This window comes from Pipistrellus kuhlii, unplaced genomic scaffold (genome assembly GCF_014108245.1).
Source record: "Pipistrellus kuhlii isolate mPipKuh1 unplaced genomic scaffold, mPipKuh1.p scaffold_m20_p_9, whole genome shotgun sequence".
Lineage (NCBI taxonomy): Eukaryota > Metazoa > Chordata > Mammalia > Chiroptera > Vespertilionidae > Pipistrellus > Pipistrellus kuhlii.
Genome location: NW_023425595.1, coordinates 42699837 through 42716595, shown reverse-complemented (window position 1 = coordinate 42716595; position 16759 = coordinate 42699837). Strand labels below are relative to the sequence as shown.

At 45.5% G+C, this 16759-nt stretch overlaps 1 protein-coding gene across 1 annotated transcript in view; it reads right to left on the bottom strand.

The window, feature by feature from the left end:
- The window catches only part of CCDC83 (coiled-coil domain containing 83), a 47208-nt gene extending 39527 nt beyond the window's left edge, over positions 1-7681 (bottom strand). Inside the window, exons 1-3 of the mRNA XM_036427788.2 lie at positions 7511-7681; positions 7191-7252; positions 1716-1834 (exon numbers count right to left, since the gene is read on the bottom strand). Coding sequence (XP_036283681.1) covers positions 1716-1810 — 95 coding nt within the window. The 5' untranslated portion in view covers positions 1811-1834; positions 7191-7252; positions 7511-7681. The remainder of the gene's footprint in view (positions 1-1715; positions 1835-7190; positions 7253-7510) is intronic.
- Positions 7682-16759: the final 9078 nt, after the last annotated feature.

The window sequence follows — 16759 nt, the reverse complement described above, 5'->3', positions numbered from 1 at the left end:
CCTGAATTAAAAAGAATTCCCTCAAACAAAGACCTAGTCACCAGTATCATAGCTTCCCCACTTCCCACCTTGTCCCCTCCAACAAATGGCTTGCCATTCCCAAATCCCAAAGGTCCCACAGGGCTCTGCACACCTGAGGGCATCTGAGTCTGCGCTTGCCCTCTTGCCCTCACCCTGCCTTCTCTCGTTTCCTGGACTGGAACAAACATTCCTCACCCATGTCTTTCCCATAAGCCTCCTCTCTACCACTCTGTCTCCATAACACCCTTCCCTCTCCCAGAGATCAGCTTAAACATTACTTCTTAAAATAAGCTTTGACTGCTGAAACCGGGTTGGCTTAGTGGATAGAGCATTGGCCTGGGGACTGAAGGGTCCCGTGTTCGATTCCGGTCAAGGGCACGTGCCTTGGTTGCGAGCACATCCCCAGTAGGGGGTGTGCAAGAGACAGCTGATCAATGATTCTCTCTCATCGATGTTTCTAACTCTCTATTCCTCTCTGTAAAAAAATCAATAAAATATATTAAAAAAAAAAAAAAAAAGCTTTGACTGACCTCTCTTTGGCACCCTACTCTTTTCTTTCATTGCACCTTATGTTTTGTTTTGTTTTTTTAAAGCTTAAATTAGTTATTTAATGTCTGTCTATTATGCTTCATCAGACAGGGTCCTGCTCACTGTTGTCACCCAGTACCCAGCATTTGCCTCCTTCTTGGAAAACATTCAAGTATTAGTTCCATGAATGTATGAATGAAGTACATGCTTATTTGGCAAGAGACTGACCTATAATCATTCACTCCCTGAGAATTACACATTAAAGCACCCACCCGAAGCCAAAGCTGGGGTTCAAAAGCTGCCAAGGGGCTCGGTTTCCATTGGTCGGGTAAAACAAGAACACAGAGTAGGTGTGACCTCTAGCTTTGTCTCCAGCTTCTGGGAGGGAAACACTAAAAAATATTCTTACTAAAAATACTGCCAAATCATTTGTATTTGATCCGGAGCTATTTAGAGAGCATGCAAATTGGAATGTCTGGAAATGAAAAGCTAGATAAAGAAGAAAATTTTCCTCACTTACTCTTCTATGAATACATGCTAACTATTCCGTGTTGCATGTTGTGTATATATGGGAAATTGGCCAATGATACAGAGGGGAGAGGGAGGGAGCTAAAACCACATTGATGAGGGCTGTTCCATAGCTACTGCTTGGGCCATGTGAGAGTCAAAGTTTCCCAAACTGTTAACAATTGGCTCTTAGCACGAGAGTGCAATTCTGCCTCCAATCCCCAGCAGCCCAGCTCCCTGGACAGCTTTAAAAAAATTTTTTTATTGATTGATTATGGTATCACATAATTGTCCTCATCCCCCCATTCCCACCCCAACCCCTCCCCACATATGCCCCCACCCCCCTGTGTCCATGGCCACTGGTTAGGCCCATATGCATGCACACAAGTCCTTTGGTTGATCTCTCCCCTTTACCCCCACCCTCCCCTACCTTCCCTCTGAGGTTTGAGAGTCTGATCGCTGCTTTTCTGTCTCTGGGTCTGTTTTTGTTCATCAGTTTATGTTGTTCATTATTCCCCCTAGATGTGTGAGATCATGTGATCCAAGAAATACCCTTGTAAGAACCAAAACTGAGACAAGCCACCCTGGACAGCTTTTACACGAGTCTTAACGATGGCCATTTACACACGGAAACCACTGGTTTAACAAGGCACACTTACTGATAGTCTAGAAGTGCTTCACTGGTAGACATTTTCTCTTCTTTCCACAGCCCATCTGGGGGATCCTTTTTACCTGCTTTCGCTGGGATTTCCATTGTTGCTTAGCTAGTAAGAAATACCTGTTTCGGAAAGAGATGTAAGAGAAGTAAATAAACTCTTGTCTTTGCTCCTCTGCTGGTGTTTACTAAAGATAAAGCACCCAGTTTTTCCAGTTCATATCCACCACAATTCCCCATCCTTAATCCATTGGATTATTGAATTCTGTAGCCCAGGTACAGGATTAGCCCACCCCAAACTGCGAGACTCACTCCCTTATGTTATCTATCTGCTGCCCCGACCAAGCTTCTTTAAGAGCAATGACTGAGCTTTTTAAATCATTTTATTTCTCCCCAGTGTTTGGCAGAATGCACTACATATAGCAGCAGCTCGATCATTGTTACTTTTGAAAAAAATTAAGACAAAGCAAAAGAACAATTTTCTACGAGCACCAAAGGAATTGGGTTTGGCCAGGGCTGCCATAAAGAGCGAAGAGAAACACAAATTAAAGCATTTTTTTTCAAGTGGTTCAGAGGTTTATAAATACAAGGTGATAATAATAATGCATTTGTATTAACAGTAACTGCTCATCAGCTATTAATTGCTTTTGTAGCTAATAATAAAAATTTATCAAAAATACTTTTTTAAAGGGGGAAATTAGGTCCACTGTTCAGATAATTTGATAGTAAACAGGAATACTCTAAAGATTTGACATGGGTACTAACGGACTTCTTTTCAGATAGTCTTTAACAGATTTTTTTAATCTTTCAATTTTCCATTAATCTCTATAAAACAACTGCCTACCTTTCAGTCAGTGTATTGATATTTGTAGTTGGGTATGGTAGAAAGAACACAACCTTTGTAATGTGTTAGAATGTCTGGGAACACCATGAGTCTGGGGATGATATCATTCTTGTGCATCCCTATATTTCACCCCTAGCATGACAGATGCACGACAAATTCTTGTCGAGTGAAGAAATACATATGATGGATGAATGACATAGGCAGACATGTTTTTATATAATACTAGACCCACCACTTACTACTGTGTAACCTTGAGTAGGTTACTTAATATTTCCCAGCTTCAAATTCATTATCTATAAAGTGAGAACAAAAATCTTCTTCTGGCCAAAACTAGTTTGGCTCAGTGGACAGAGCATCAGCCTGCGGACTGAAGGGTCCAGGTTTGATTCTGGTGAAGGGCATGTACCTTAGTTGCGGGCACACCCCCAATAGGAGACAGCTGATCAATGTTTCTCTCTCATCGATGTTTCTATCTCTCTATCCCTCTCCCTTCCTCTCTGTAAAAAAATCAATAAAATATATATTTTTAAAAATCTTCTTCTGAAAGCTGTTGTAAGGATCAAGTAGGCTACTATTTATAAGGCACCTAGCAATGTCTGACATATCGAAAGAACTCAATGTTATGCCCCCTTACCTTTCAGCCCCCAGCTGTGCTTCTTCAAAGGCACAGCAGGATGGCTGTCTGCTGCCAAGGATGATGATGTGTGGGAAGGCTCACCTTTGTGGTTTGCTATTGTCAACAGCCATCATGGATCTGGATCACTGAATTGGCAATCTACACGATTATTCATACCCACAGTGGGAAAACTCTCTGAAATGAGAACACACCTTTCCCCCGGAGACATGCTGCTCGCAAACCCAGGCCTCCAGCCTGTGTCTGAGACTTTTCTAGCCAGGTGTGTGGGTTTCTCTATTCTAACCGATTTGGATATATGTCAACTCAAATGAACTGCAATACTTTCCAACTGAAAGTCACACAGGTGACACAACATAGATTGAATATGTTGAGAAAGGGCAGTACATTAACTCGAAAGTATGAGAGTAATTCCATGAGCTACAAACTAAAATGTGTCATTATACCATCACAGTTCACAGAAATTTGCCAGCTAGAAAACAAAAATCACTTTCTTTTGTTTCAGATACAGAGTTGAATTTTCCATATTATTTTCTATTTTAGAATTAGAATTTTTTAACTTGACAGTTGCATGAAAAGACAGCATGCTGACAAGTGTTTCATTTCACAGTAGCTTACAATTTCACAGTGATTTTTACTATAAAATATTTCACTTACAAGTTAAAACAAATGTCAACATTAACCTCTAATTTTCTTTCCGAGTCATATGGAAGAGATCAAAGTGTTACGGTCCCCACCTGCAGCACCCAGCTGGTGCTGGAGGAAAAAATGACCTCATCTCACAAAATTACCTCAGTTACCTGGCTCTAATGTTTTCAACTCTCTGACTGATGTATAATTAGTTACCTAACTGCAGCCCGTGGCAAAGGATTTGAATAAAATATGAGAGAAAATGTGGATCCATTAAGCCCAAATAATTTATGCATAAACTATATTAAGATTCATTGTTTCACACCCTTTCCAGAAAATTAGTAAGCCAATTGGATTGCCTGCTCTATAGTTGCACTAGGCAGGGGTCCTCAAACTTTTTAAAGTGGGGGCCAGATCACGGTCCCTCAGAGAGCTGGAGGGCCGGACTATATGAACTACTAATTCCTACTGTAACACCTCGGCTGTGCTCACTGCCCAAAAAACCTGGCAGGCCGGATCAGACTCCTCTGCGGGCCGCATGTGGCCCGTGGGCCGTAGTTTGAAGACGCCTGCACTAGAGGCTCAGTGCACGACATTCATGCACTGGGATGGGGGGTGGTCCCTCAGCTCAGCCTGTGCCCTCTCACAACGGATATCCTTTGAGGGGTCCTTAGTGCTGAGGCGAGAGAGGCTTCCGCCACCACCGCTGCGCTTGCCAGCCGTGAGCCCAACTTCTGGCTGACCACCAGAGGGCAGCTCCTGCACTGAGTGTCTGACCCCTGGTCAGTGTGCATCATAGTGACCAGTCATTCTAGCATTTGGTTATATAGGATTTTATTATATAGGATTGCAATGAGTTAATGATATCACCTCAACATGCACTTTTGCATTTGATGATGTTCTACAAACAATGAGGATTTTCGTAAGTATTTAAAAGGATTTACAATTCCTAACCACCAGATGATTTCTGTCTCAGTCAAGGGTGAGTATCCTAGAAAAACATTCACAAAGAAATGTAATCATCTTCCAACAAGGTTCCACTTAGAATATTTCCTGACAAATGGACACCTGATCTGTTTGTTGGTAGCTACCAACATTTATTCAGTGCCTGCTCTGTTCATGACACTTTACCTGGCCTTTGATTATAAAATACTAGAGGCTCAATGCACAAAGATTCATGCAAGAATGGGCCTTCTTTCCCTTAGCTGACAGCACCACCTTTGCTCCGCCTGGCCTGGAGCCGCCTTTCCGCCTTCCCACGCTGCTCAGAGGCCCGGAGCAGCTGGGGTGGTGCGGTATGCCTGCATTGTTGTCATGGCAATGATGCAAGCGTCCTGCCCCGGCCACTCGCACCTGTGTATGCAAATTAACCCTCCATCTTTGTTGGTTTAATTTGCATACTCACTCCTGATTGGCTGGTGGAAATTGCAAAGGTACAGTCAAATTGCATCTTTCTCTTTTATTAGTGTAGGATAGAAGAGGCAAGATCTCTACTTAGACTGACAGGAAGGAAGAAACATACCCCAGCAGAGTTTTTAAAAAAATAATGAACAGCTGAAACCAGTTTGGCTCAGTGGTAGAGCATCCGTCTGTGGACTGAAGGGTCCCAGTTTGATTCCAGTCAAGGGCATGCACATTGGTTGCAGGCACATTCCCGATGGGGGTGTGTGTAAGAGGCAGCTGGTCGATGTTTCTCTCTCATTGACGTTTCTAGCTCTCTATCTCTCACCCTTCCTCTCTGTAAAAAATCAATAAAATGTATTTAAAAAAAAATAATGAACAGCTTTAAAAGACTTTAGCAAAATTGTGCAGGTAATGAAAGGTATAGAGACCTTCACTCACAGTATGACCTTTGGGGCCATCTGGTCTTCCTCTGTTTGGGCATTCCATAACATGCCGTGGAGTGAGGGCAGGTGAGGCTGGGTTTAAAAGACTCAGATCTCCAGCCTTTTTAGAGTCTACTACATAATCATTTTGTCAGAAAATGTTTTATAAAGTATTCCTCAAATACTTCTCAGTGAAGAGCAAAAAGTCCATTTTAGTAAAAATGGACATATAGTAGCCATCTTCATCAACGTACTGTAATTCTTTAATGCTTTAAAGACTGTAAAATAACCTCCCAAATGAGTATGTCCTTCCCTGTGCGGTTTCAGGATTCTGGCTCAATATCTAGGAAGCTCCTAAAGCCTTTTTTCACCACTTTGTGGAGCCATGAAGAGCCAGAAGCCTCCTGATGACTCGTGCCATAATTTTGTGGAGACTGGGAGGGATGGAAGTTCTGCCCTAATACTTTGCTGGTCATTTGGAATGGATGCTGATGTTGGTTAGCTAATTGATATCTATAAAAGGCTAATGTGCAAAGTGTCCCCCGTGGGAGTTCGACTGTCTTGCGCAGCCCTGATTGGGGGCGGGACCACAGGAAGTTGGCTGGCTGAGGGAGAGGCTGAGGGAGGTTGAGGGTCTGCCCCTTGGTGGTCAGTGTGTGTCATAGCTACTGGCCCGTTGTCCAGTCTTAAGGGTTGCTTAGGCTTTTATATATATAGATTCCTAGATTAAAAATTGGTCTATCTTTTAATCCCAAGCTGCTAATAACAAATAGTTTTAAATGCAGTATATTACACTAACTTTTCTACCAGAACTACCTCGTCACCCAACTCCTGTTCTCCTTCACTTTTAGAAAAAAAGAAAAGAAAAAAAGAAACATAACCACAGAGAGATTGTTGTGAGGACAGTGGAAATACACGCAGTACTTTTATAGTTGGATGGAGGAGGAAACCAAGGAGGTTTCTATTTTCAAACAGCAGTGGTGAATGTAAAAAGGATCTACTCAGGTTGGGTAGTGGGGTGGCAGACAGGAAACCCATGAGCAATTAGCACAGACACCAATAAACACCCAGTCATTATTTTTCTTCTCTGCCTTCACATCTCCCATTTCCCAACCATTTCAACTCTCTTGGCCCTGCAGAGACTTATGGGGAAACAAATCTAACAAGTAAAGAATAATTCAAAAAGAAAACAAAACCTGTGGGTTGGGAGGGTGAGGGTGAAAGGCCATTCACAACACACCTACAGTGTGTCTGTCTGTCTGCTGAGTAGGATGCAAGGATGTGTGAGGTCCTCCCTGAGAAGGCATTCACCGGGCTGGGGATTGGGTGAGAAGAGCAGGACCAGCTCCTCCTCCAGGGGACAGGCCTCTAAGCCTTTCTGCCCTCCTCTCCCCCCTTTCCCTTCCTTCTTTCCAGCCTCCACCCGGAGGGACTGGTGAAGCTCAGGTGCTTTGGGGGGACTGCCAAGCGCTCAAGCCCCATAGGAGTGGAAGGCGTTGCTAGCTCACTGAGCATCTGCTGAGCTGGGGCTGTGAGGTTACACACCTGAAGGTCTCAGATCCTGCCCTCTGGGCGCAGGAGGTCTGGAATGGCAAGTAAGCAAAGCTCTGCAAGGCAGAAAAAGAGACGAGTTAATTTCCTGGTCAGCTCCCAAGATCTCCCTGCACGCACGCACGCTGTTCCCTGGGCGAAGAGGCGGGAAACTCCTCGGGGGAGGGAGGGTCCCCCCAAGGCCCAGGACCCGCTCCCATCAGGCTCATTTTAGGGAAAGCAACCCCCAGGGCAGTGCGGGTGGGGCGGAGATGCCGGTAAGGTCTGAATGGTCAGAATCTGGAAGGAGATGGGGGCCCAGCGAGCCTCCCCACCTGGCCTCACGGCTTCCAGGTGCGGAGTCACAGCTGCGGGCGGGGAAGTAGCACTCGGATGGGGTCCGGCCCCGGCCCGCCCGTTGCAGCCACCGCCGCCTCCGCGCCCCTCCGTTTCCAAGGCGACGGGCGCACGCCGAGGCCTCTGCACCCAACCACCGAGCGCAGCCGCGAGCCGCGGGCCGCGCGCGCCCCCTGGTGGCCGCGCGGGGAAGAGTCCGGGCCGAGGGCCGCCCCGCCCCGCCCCGCGCCGCCCGCCCCCCTGGCCTCGCGCCCTGCGGGAGTCTCACCCGCCCCTCCCCGCCTCCCTCTGGTGGCCGCCCCAAGAGTGGCGAGCTGTGTAGAGATGGGACATCCAGCCCCTGAGCTGTGACCCTGAGCCGGGCACGTCCTTCTGTTTCTCTCTTTGGTTTTCTAGCAGCTCGCAGGCGGGGATGGGGTGCCCTCCGTCTGCTTTGTTTTCTGTAAGAGTTCTTTTGGGTTCGGCCTCAAATAGAATTGCCAACTCCTGGACTGTTTACACGGAAACTCCCAGCTCTGAAAGTCCTTGACTGCCCACTTTCCTCTTGCTTTACTTTTTAATCTAAAACCTCAAGAAAACCAATGCAAGCTCCGTCTTTCCCTTTCCACTGGGAGCAGCTTCCTCTTAACTCGGGAGGGGGAAGTTGCACACACTTCCAGCCGCTCCAGTCTCCTCCCCCCCCTTCTGAATTCATTCTCCGCCTGGGAGCACCTACCTCCACTAGCACACCCTGCTAGGTCCCCATCCCTTTGTCCTGGGGAGACACAAGGGAGGGGCTCCCCCGCCCCAGGCCTCCACTCTCTTCAGAGTCACCTGTTTGGCATTCTTGAATTTGGTTTTTAAAAATAGATGATCAAAAGTCTTATGAGGGATGCTGTGCTATATTTGTCACATATTAAGAACTTCTTAAAGGAAGGGAACTGAAGCAGTTCGTACAATGTTCATTAGCATTACATTAAGGGTTTTTTTTTTTTCTCATCAGTGAAGAGTCATCTAAAAAATTGCCCAAACCGGTTTGGCTCAGTGGATAGAGCGTCGGTCGGCCTGCGGACTGAAAGGTCCCAGGTTCGATTCTGGTCAAGGGCATGTACATTGGTTGTGGGCACATACCCAGAAGGGGGTGTGCAGAAGGCAGCTGATGGATGTTTCTCTCTCATCGGTGTTTCTAACTCTCTATTCCTCTCTCTTCCTCTCTGTAAAAAATCAATAAAATATATATTTTAAAAAGTCATCCAAAAAATTAACCAGTTTGAGATAATTTATGGTTCCCACCTCATTGGAACCTCCCTTTATTCTACCAGTGTTACATATTTGTTAAGTGCCAGTAATTTGCTGTGATCTGCGTATCCGGAAAAGTTTTTTGTTTGTTATCTTTCCGAGAATAACAACAACAGGTGGGATTATGGGGTAAAATTATTCAATTGATGCAGGAGGAGAAAAAAGCTATCATTCCCAAATTTTAAAGCATGGAGATTTTTGTTATGGCTGTAAAATGGAAAAACACAGTTGTGTGATTCTTCAGCACTTTGAATTCATTCCCGAATATTTCCTATAAATCCTGGGCCTGCTTCTTTTACAAGAGCCTGGGCCTATAGTCAAAAGAGTGCTTTCCCCCTGTCATTTATCTCCCATGCAGTTTTCCTTATGGCCTGTGCCAATTGGTGGTCAAACAGTGAAGCCAGATAAAAACCGTTTGCCAAGTTTCCTCATTTGACCTCGATTTTCTGTCAGCCTTACCATGTTGGATAATGTAGAAATGGAGGATAAGGAGAGTTTCTGTGGTAGAAAAAGCCACATGTGTTGTCTGGTGCGGGCAAAAACACAAAAAAGAACCCGTTTGGGACGCACGGTTGCTACTAAGTATTTTATACTTAAAAAATGTTGTACCTGTTTTCACTGGGGAGCACTACCTCTGCAGAGAGAGCCTGAGGCAGTCCACTACCATGTTAATATCTCACAGTGATTATAGAGATCAGAGCTAGTGATTAACCCATTGACTTCGCAACCAAGTTCAAATTTCTAGTAAATAAAAATTTTGCTGCCGAAACCGGTTTGGCTCAGTGATAGAGCGTTGGTCTGCGGACTGAAGGGTCCCGGGTTCAATTCCGGTTAAGGGCATGTAAATTGGTTGCGGGCACATCCCCAGTAGGGGGTGTGCAAGAGGCAGCTGGTCGATGTTTCTCTCTCATCGACGTTTCTAGCTCTCTATCCCTCTCTCTTCCTCTCTGTGAAAAATCAATAAAATATATTTTAAAAAAATTTTACTAACAACAAAGTTACTTTTTAAAAATTTGTTTTCATATATATAATATTTTAGTTCTGTTTCTTTTTTAAAATATATTTTATTGATTTTTTACAGAGAGGAAGGAAGAGAGATAGTTAGAAACATCAATGAGAGGGAAACATCGATCAGCTGCCTCCTGCACACCTCCCACGGGGGATGTGCCCGCAACCAAGGAACATGCCCTTGACTGGAATCGAACCTGGGACCTCTTAGTCCCCAGGCCGACGCTCTATCCACTGAGCCAAACCAGTTTCGGCCAAAGTTACTTTTGAGAAATAGGAAAGCCCTGCTGTTAACTTCTTACCCCAGAAGTCTTTTCCTGACAAATTTGAAACCATTAAATCAGTGTTTCGCAAAAGAAAAGTGGAGAAGTAAAATATGCTCTTCAGAGGAGAAGTTGATGCCGCCTTTACGCAGGCCAGGCGTGGTAACAGCCTCAGTGAGGGGGTGGTTGGCCCACCAGCCACGGGCATGTTGCAACGTTAGGAAGTGGGATTGTTCCCGGTATTTTCCTTCCAGCCGGGGCCCTAGCCCTGCCACCCCTCCTTCTCTCCGGCTCTTCAAACCATGTTTAACGCGAATGACCAGAACCCTGGCAAAAAGAGATTACATTTCTCTCCCCCCACCTATCGCCTCTGCTCAGGTACTTGTTGAAACAACTCTTATGAGTTCTTCGTCTGCTCTGAGGGAGAAGAGCCCGGGATGGTGAGGCAGAGTCCTGTCTCAGGAGCCCGAGCCAAGGGCCATGGGCTGTGCCTGAGGACTTCGGCGTGTGACGTCGCGAGAACAATCCAGCCACAGTGAACTGCTTGCATGCTTTTGGCAGTTTTAAAATATGACCACATGGGATATCCATACAAATCACTATACAGGCGTCTTCAAACTACGGCCCACGGGCCACATGCGGCCCGCAGAGGAGTCTGATCCGGCCGCCAGGTTTTTTGGGCAGTGAGCGCAGCCGAGGTGTTACAGTAGGAATTAGTAGTTCATATAGTCCGGCCCTCCAGCTCTCTGAGGGACCGTGATCTGGCCCCCACTTTAAAAAGTTTGAGGACCCCTGCGACTAGAACATGCCCCCCCCCCAAAATTCAGAAATAGACAGATACAGATATATAGATACATGTAGTTTGTTGCTTCAGACAAAATCACCCAAGGTAATTATATAAAGAAAGGATAGTATTTTCAACAAATGCTACTGTAATTATGATATGTCTGCTATCTGCTTGGAAGAAGGATGAACCAGGACCTGACCATACACCATATAAAAAATTAACTCAGAATAAATCATAGATCCGATCATAAAAGGTATTTTATATAAGAAAAGGGTAATATGCAAATGGACCCTAACAGCAGAGCGACCAGCACAACTGCTGGACCAGTCACTAGAAGGCGCACTGACCACCTCTCAGTCCCTTTCCCCAGCTGTCAGGCACCGGTCACCCGATGGCGAAGGAGGACCCGGGGAACCAGGGGTGGGTGGCGGTGGGAGGCAGGGCCGACTGCCGGCAGCTGGGGAAGCTGTCCCTGATTGCAGGCCAGGCCTAGGGACCGTACTCACGCACGAATTTCATGCACTGGGCCTCTCGGAGAAGTATAAAACCTCTCGAGTTAAGAGGCCAAGTGTAGGCTCTATGGTCCAGCTGAGCTGCCTTCTAGCCCACACAGTGTCAGGTGTGTGAGTGAAGTCATCTTGGATCCTCCCAACCAGTCCATCCATCAGCAGGATGTTGCTGAGTTCATCTCAGTGCCACAGGGAGCAAGAGATCGCCAGTGACGAACCTACAGAATCCGAGATGTGGTTGCTTTAAGCCACTAAGTTTTGACAGTGTCTGGGTTATCTATTACTACATAACAAATTACCAAAATGTTAGTGATTGGGGACAGCAATCATCACTTATTATCTCACAGTTTCTCTAGATCAAGAATTAGGGAGCAAGTTGATTGGGGAGTTATAACATGGGGTTTCTCCTGAGGTCAGATATTAGACAGATTCTACTTCTGCTGGAAGGCACTTTCAGGCTAGGGGGAGGGAGGGGCGGACGAGTTAATGGGCAATTGCAACATTGTTGGGATAACCCCTGGAACAGAGTGTGGAGGAGGGTGGGAGAGGAGAGGTCAAGACCGGGACAGGCTTCAGGAGGAACCAACCATCACTCCAGCCTTTCTTCTGCTTCAGGGCGGAGGGCTAAGGAAAAACCTAACCTCGCCTTGAGGATCAGGGAAAAATTCATAGAGGAAGTGAGGTCTCCTCTGAGACTTGAGAATGAACAGGACTTGAACAGTTTGGAGGGCTGGGATAGAGGGATGGATGTGTACAAGGGCCTAAATAGAAAAAAACAAAAACAAAAACAAAATATGGTGACTTTCTTATGGACCTGAAAGAAATTTAATAACGGTTAGACAATAGAGTTTCAGAGAGGATACAGGTGAGACGGCTGGGGAACAAGCAGGGACAGGTCATGATGGCCCCTCTGAACCATGCTCTTTTATGATGACAAAAGTTCACCCGGGCTAGATTCCAGGTGTGGGAACATCTGGCTCCTGGGCCGTATAAGCCCTGAGAAATCATTTGGTCTGGCCATGCCGAGGCATTAGGGATGAGTTCATTAAACGTGTGACCAAATATAGCAGGCTAATTAAAAAAAAAGTATGTTTGATCTTCCACAGAGAGGAAGGGAGAGGGATAGAGAGTTAGAAACATTGATGAGAGAGTAACATCGATCAGCTGCCTCCTGCACACCCCCTACTGGGAATGTACCCGCAACCAAGGTACATGCCCTTGACAGAAATTGAACCTGGGACCTTTGAGTCCGCAGGCCGAAGCTCCATCCACCGAGCCAAACCGGTTAGGGCATAGCAGGCTAATTTTTAATGGTCAGATCATTTTGTATGGCCAGAGAATGATGTGAGAAATACCGAAATGGCCCTTGGCAGAGAAGAAGGTTCCCCACCCCTGGTAGCATGTGGAGGAGGTTGGGAGAGGAGAGGTCAAAAGGGGACAGGTCTCAGGATGAACTCCACTGACCGCCGCTCCAATCTTTCTCCCGCCTCAGGGCCTCCCACTCCGGTCTAGTTTCTGGTCCAAGAAACACGTCCGGGGCTCTGCCTTCTGCAAGATTGCAATAACTGGCAGCAAGAATGACCTCATCCCTGGCTCAAGTTATCAGCTTGCCCCATCTCTGGAGCCTTCTGTGATTCAGATAAGATACTCCCACACCAGGAAGTAGTTAGTCTATGAAACTCTGTTTCCAACAAACATATTAAAGGAATTAGAACATATGGAATAACATTACCTCACATCTGGAGAATGAGGCAATATAAATCCCAACTTCCATCTTTTAAGAACTGTATTTGCATAATTGCTTTCTTATTTATTTATTTATTTATTTATTTATTTATTTATTTATTTTTACTGTGGTGAGAGTATGGCATGAGCTCTACCCTCTTAACAGAGTTTTAAGTGTGCATTACAACGTAGCTAACCATTTAGGCACTATTTAAACAGCTGATCTCCAAGACTCAGGCATCCAGCATAACTGAACCTTTCTGTCTGTTGCACAGCCCCTCCCATTCCCATAAGCCCCTGGCAACCACTATTCTACTCTCTGCTTCTGACTTGGACTGTGTCAGATGCCTCATATGAGTGGAATCACGCAGTATTTGTCCTCCTGGGACTGGCTTCTTTCATTTAGCATACTGTCTGTCCTCCAGGTTCAGCCGTGTTGTTGCAAATAGCAAATAGCAGGCTAAATAAATTTCAAAGTATGAATGTACCATGTTTTCATTTTTTTCTTTTAAAAAAATATATTTTATTGATTTTTTACAGAGAGGAAGGAAGACGGATAGAAAGTTAGAAACATTGATGAGAGAGAAACATCGATCAGCTGCCTCCTGCATACCTCCTACTGGGGATGTGCCTGCAACTAAGGTACATGCCCTTGACCGGAATCGAACCTCAGGCGGACGCTCTATCCACTGAGCCAACCCGGTTTCGGCAAAATGTTTTCTATATTCATTCACCAATAGGCATTTAGCTTGTTTCCATATTTTGGTTATTGTGAATATTGCTGCCATGGACATGGGAGAACAGATACCTCTGATCTCAATTCCTTTGGACAATGTGATTTCTGGATCATATGGTGGTTCTATTTTTAATTTTTTGAAGAACCTTCCATACTGTTTTCCAGAATTGTTATACACAGTTCAATAGCTTTCCTGTCAATCAGAAACAATGACTCAGAATAGACTATGGGAAAATGTGTCATTTAAAAATATCACAAAAAGAAGAGAGTTTAACTATAATACTAATATTATATGTTCAAAAACTAATTATTTTTAAGTTCTTAAAACTTTTTATTTAACAGACTAGGTTGGAAAGGAAATATTATATACCTGAATAGAAAATATATAACACTGAAAAATGTCCATTTCCCCCACTAATGTATGTATAGGTTTAATACAGATATGCCAAAAGAAAAAAAAGTATTTATTTGCAGAAGGGAAAGTAATTGGTATATTCTCAGGAATATATATCAATATTAGTAAATTCAAGGTAGTGTGCTATATTTTTAAAAATATATTTTATTGATTTTTTACAGAGAAGAAGGGAGAGAAATAGAGAGCTAGAAATGTCGATGAGAGAGAAACATCGACCAACTGCCTCCTGCACACCCTTTACAGGGGATGTGCCTGCAACCAAGGTACATGCCCCTGACTGGAATCGAACCTGGGACCCTTCAGTCTGCAGACCGACGCTCTACCACTGAGCCAAACTGGTTTTGGCTAGTGTGCTATATTTTTAAATAAAAAGAAATAATGAGGTTATTCCCTACACTTCATAGGGTGTTGAGGAAATACTAAGGGTTTTACCTTTTATATGGCACATGAGTTAAGAAAACGGTGGCATAACATGACTCCATTGAAAAGACAGGTCCAGAAAAAAACAAATGTAAAGGACAGGAACTGAGAGACTTCAGTTAGGGCTTTACACACTGGGGTCACCAGCAGGGGGACATGGAGACAGAGCTGAGTAAATGCGGGAATGGGGCACTCCAGAAAGAATAGTCTTCAGGCCCTGAAACAGGTTCTCCCAGTGAATGCACCGACTTTGGGACTTGCTTACTGTGGAGTCTGGTGAGACTGAGAGGCAAGGGGGTGCAGGACCTCATTTTGTTGATGCTTCTTTTCTTGAAGAACACATTTGGAGAAAGATGGCCCAGAGTTTTTCTGAAGCTGCTTATCAGTCAGTTTACCTAGAGTAGGGGTGTCGAACTCAATCAGAGAAGGGGCCAAAATCTAAAATTCCAGCCTAAATCTCGGGCCGAATGGTTTACTGAACAGTCATAAACTGTCATTGTGATGGAAACTCAGCGGAGTGCAGTGATGACAGCACGGTGCGGGCCACATTGCAAGGCCTGGCGGGACGGATTTGGCCCGCGGGCCTTGTGTTTGACACATGTGACCTAGAGCGTGGGCGGATTGAACCCATCCATTAATTTTCATCCAAAACATTTGTCGCGCAGCCGTTATAGACTAGATACTCTGTCAGGCCCCTTGTTGTTCGCTGCCTCCTCCCGGTTACTGGTCACAATTGTCTCCCCATTTTACTGGAGCAATAACTTCCTAACTGGTTGCCCTGCATCTACTTTTTAGCTCCTCTGATTCTTTCTCCAGATACCTTTCTCAGAGATTCTTTGCTTTGCTTAAGACCTTAATCTGGCTACCCACAGAGCCCTTAGGCAAGAATTCATGACCCAGCTGGTAAGGCTGCCTAAGACTCAGGCCCATCAGGTCTAGGCCAGGTCCCCCTGTTATGCACTACAGTCTTTGGCTGGGTTCCCCAGAAGCACACCCTGAGGCAGCTTATTTGGGAAGTAGTCTCGGGAAGCTCTGGTCGGAAGATGGAGGAGTGAGGAGGGAAGATAAGAGGCCAACTGAGGCCGAAACCGGTTTGGCTTAATGGGTAGAGTGTTGGCTTGAGGACTGAAGGGTCCCGGGTTCGATTCCGGTCACGGGCATGTACTACCTTGGTTGCAGGCATATCCCCGGTGGGGGTGTGTGAGAGGCAGCTGATCGATGACTCTCTCTCATCTATGTTTCTAACTTTCTATCTCTCTCCCTTTCTCTCTGTACAAAATCAATAAAATATATTAAAAAAAGAGGCCAACTGAGTGTGCGTTAGTGAACAGGTGACTGGGAGATGGGTAACCGGAGCTCAGTCTCACTGGGGAACTCTGGGCAGCAGTATGTGCTACGGACTGAATTGTGTCTCCGCCTTAATCCCCAATGTGACTGTATTTGGAGATGGGGCCTAGAAGGAAGACATTACAAATTAAGGAGGGCCGGCCCTGGCCAGTGTAGCCCAGTTGGTTGGAGTGTCAACGGACACTCCAGATGCATGTCCGGTTTGCTTCCCAGTCAGGACACATGCCCAGGTCCCAGGTTGTGGGTTTGGTCCCTGGTTGGGGTGTGTTCAGAGGTAAATGATCAATATTCCCCCCCCCCCCCCCTTTCTCTCTTTCCAGTGAAAAACATACCCTTGGGTAAGGATAAAAGGAAAATTAAGGAGAGCCTGTAATGAGATCTTAGGGCAGGGCTTTATACAATGGGATTAGTGTGTGTGTAAGAAGAAATTCCGGAGAGCTCACACGGGCTCTCCTTCTTTCTTTCTTTTTAAAAAATATACTTTATAGATTTTTTTACAGAGAGGAAGGGAGAGGGATAGAGAGTTAGAAACATTGATGAGAGAGAAACATTCATCGATCAGCTGCCTCCTTCTGGGGATGTGCCCACAACCAAGGTACATGCCCTTGACCCGAATCCAACCTGGGACCCTTCCGTCTGCAGGTCGATGCTCTATCCACTGAGCCAAACTGGTTAGGGCTCCCTCTCTCTTTCTGAGAAACACACAAAGAAGAGGTGATGTGAGCACGCAGTGACATGG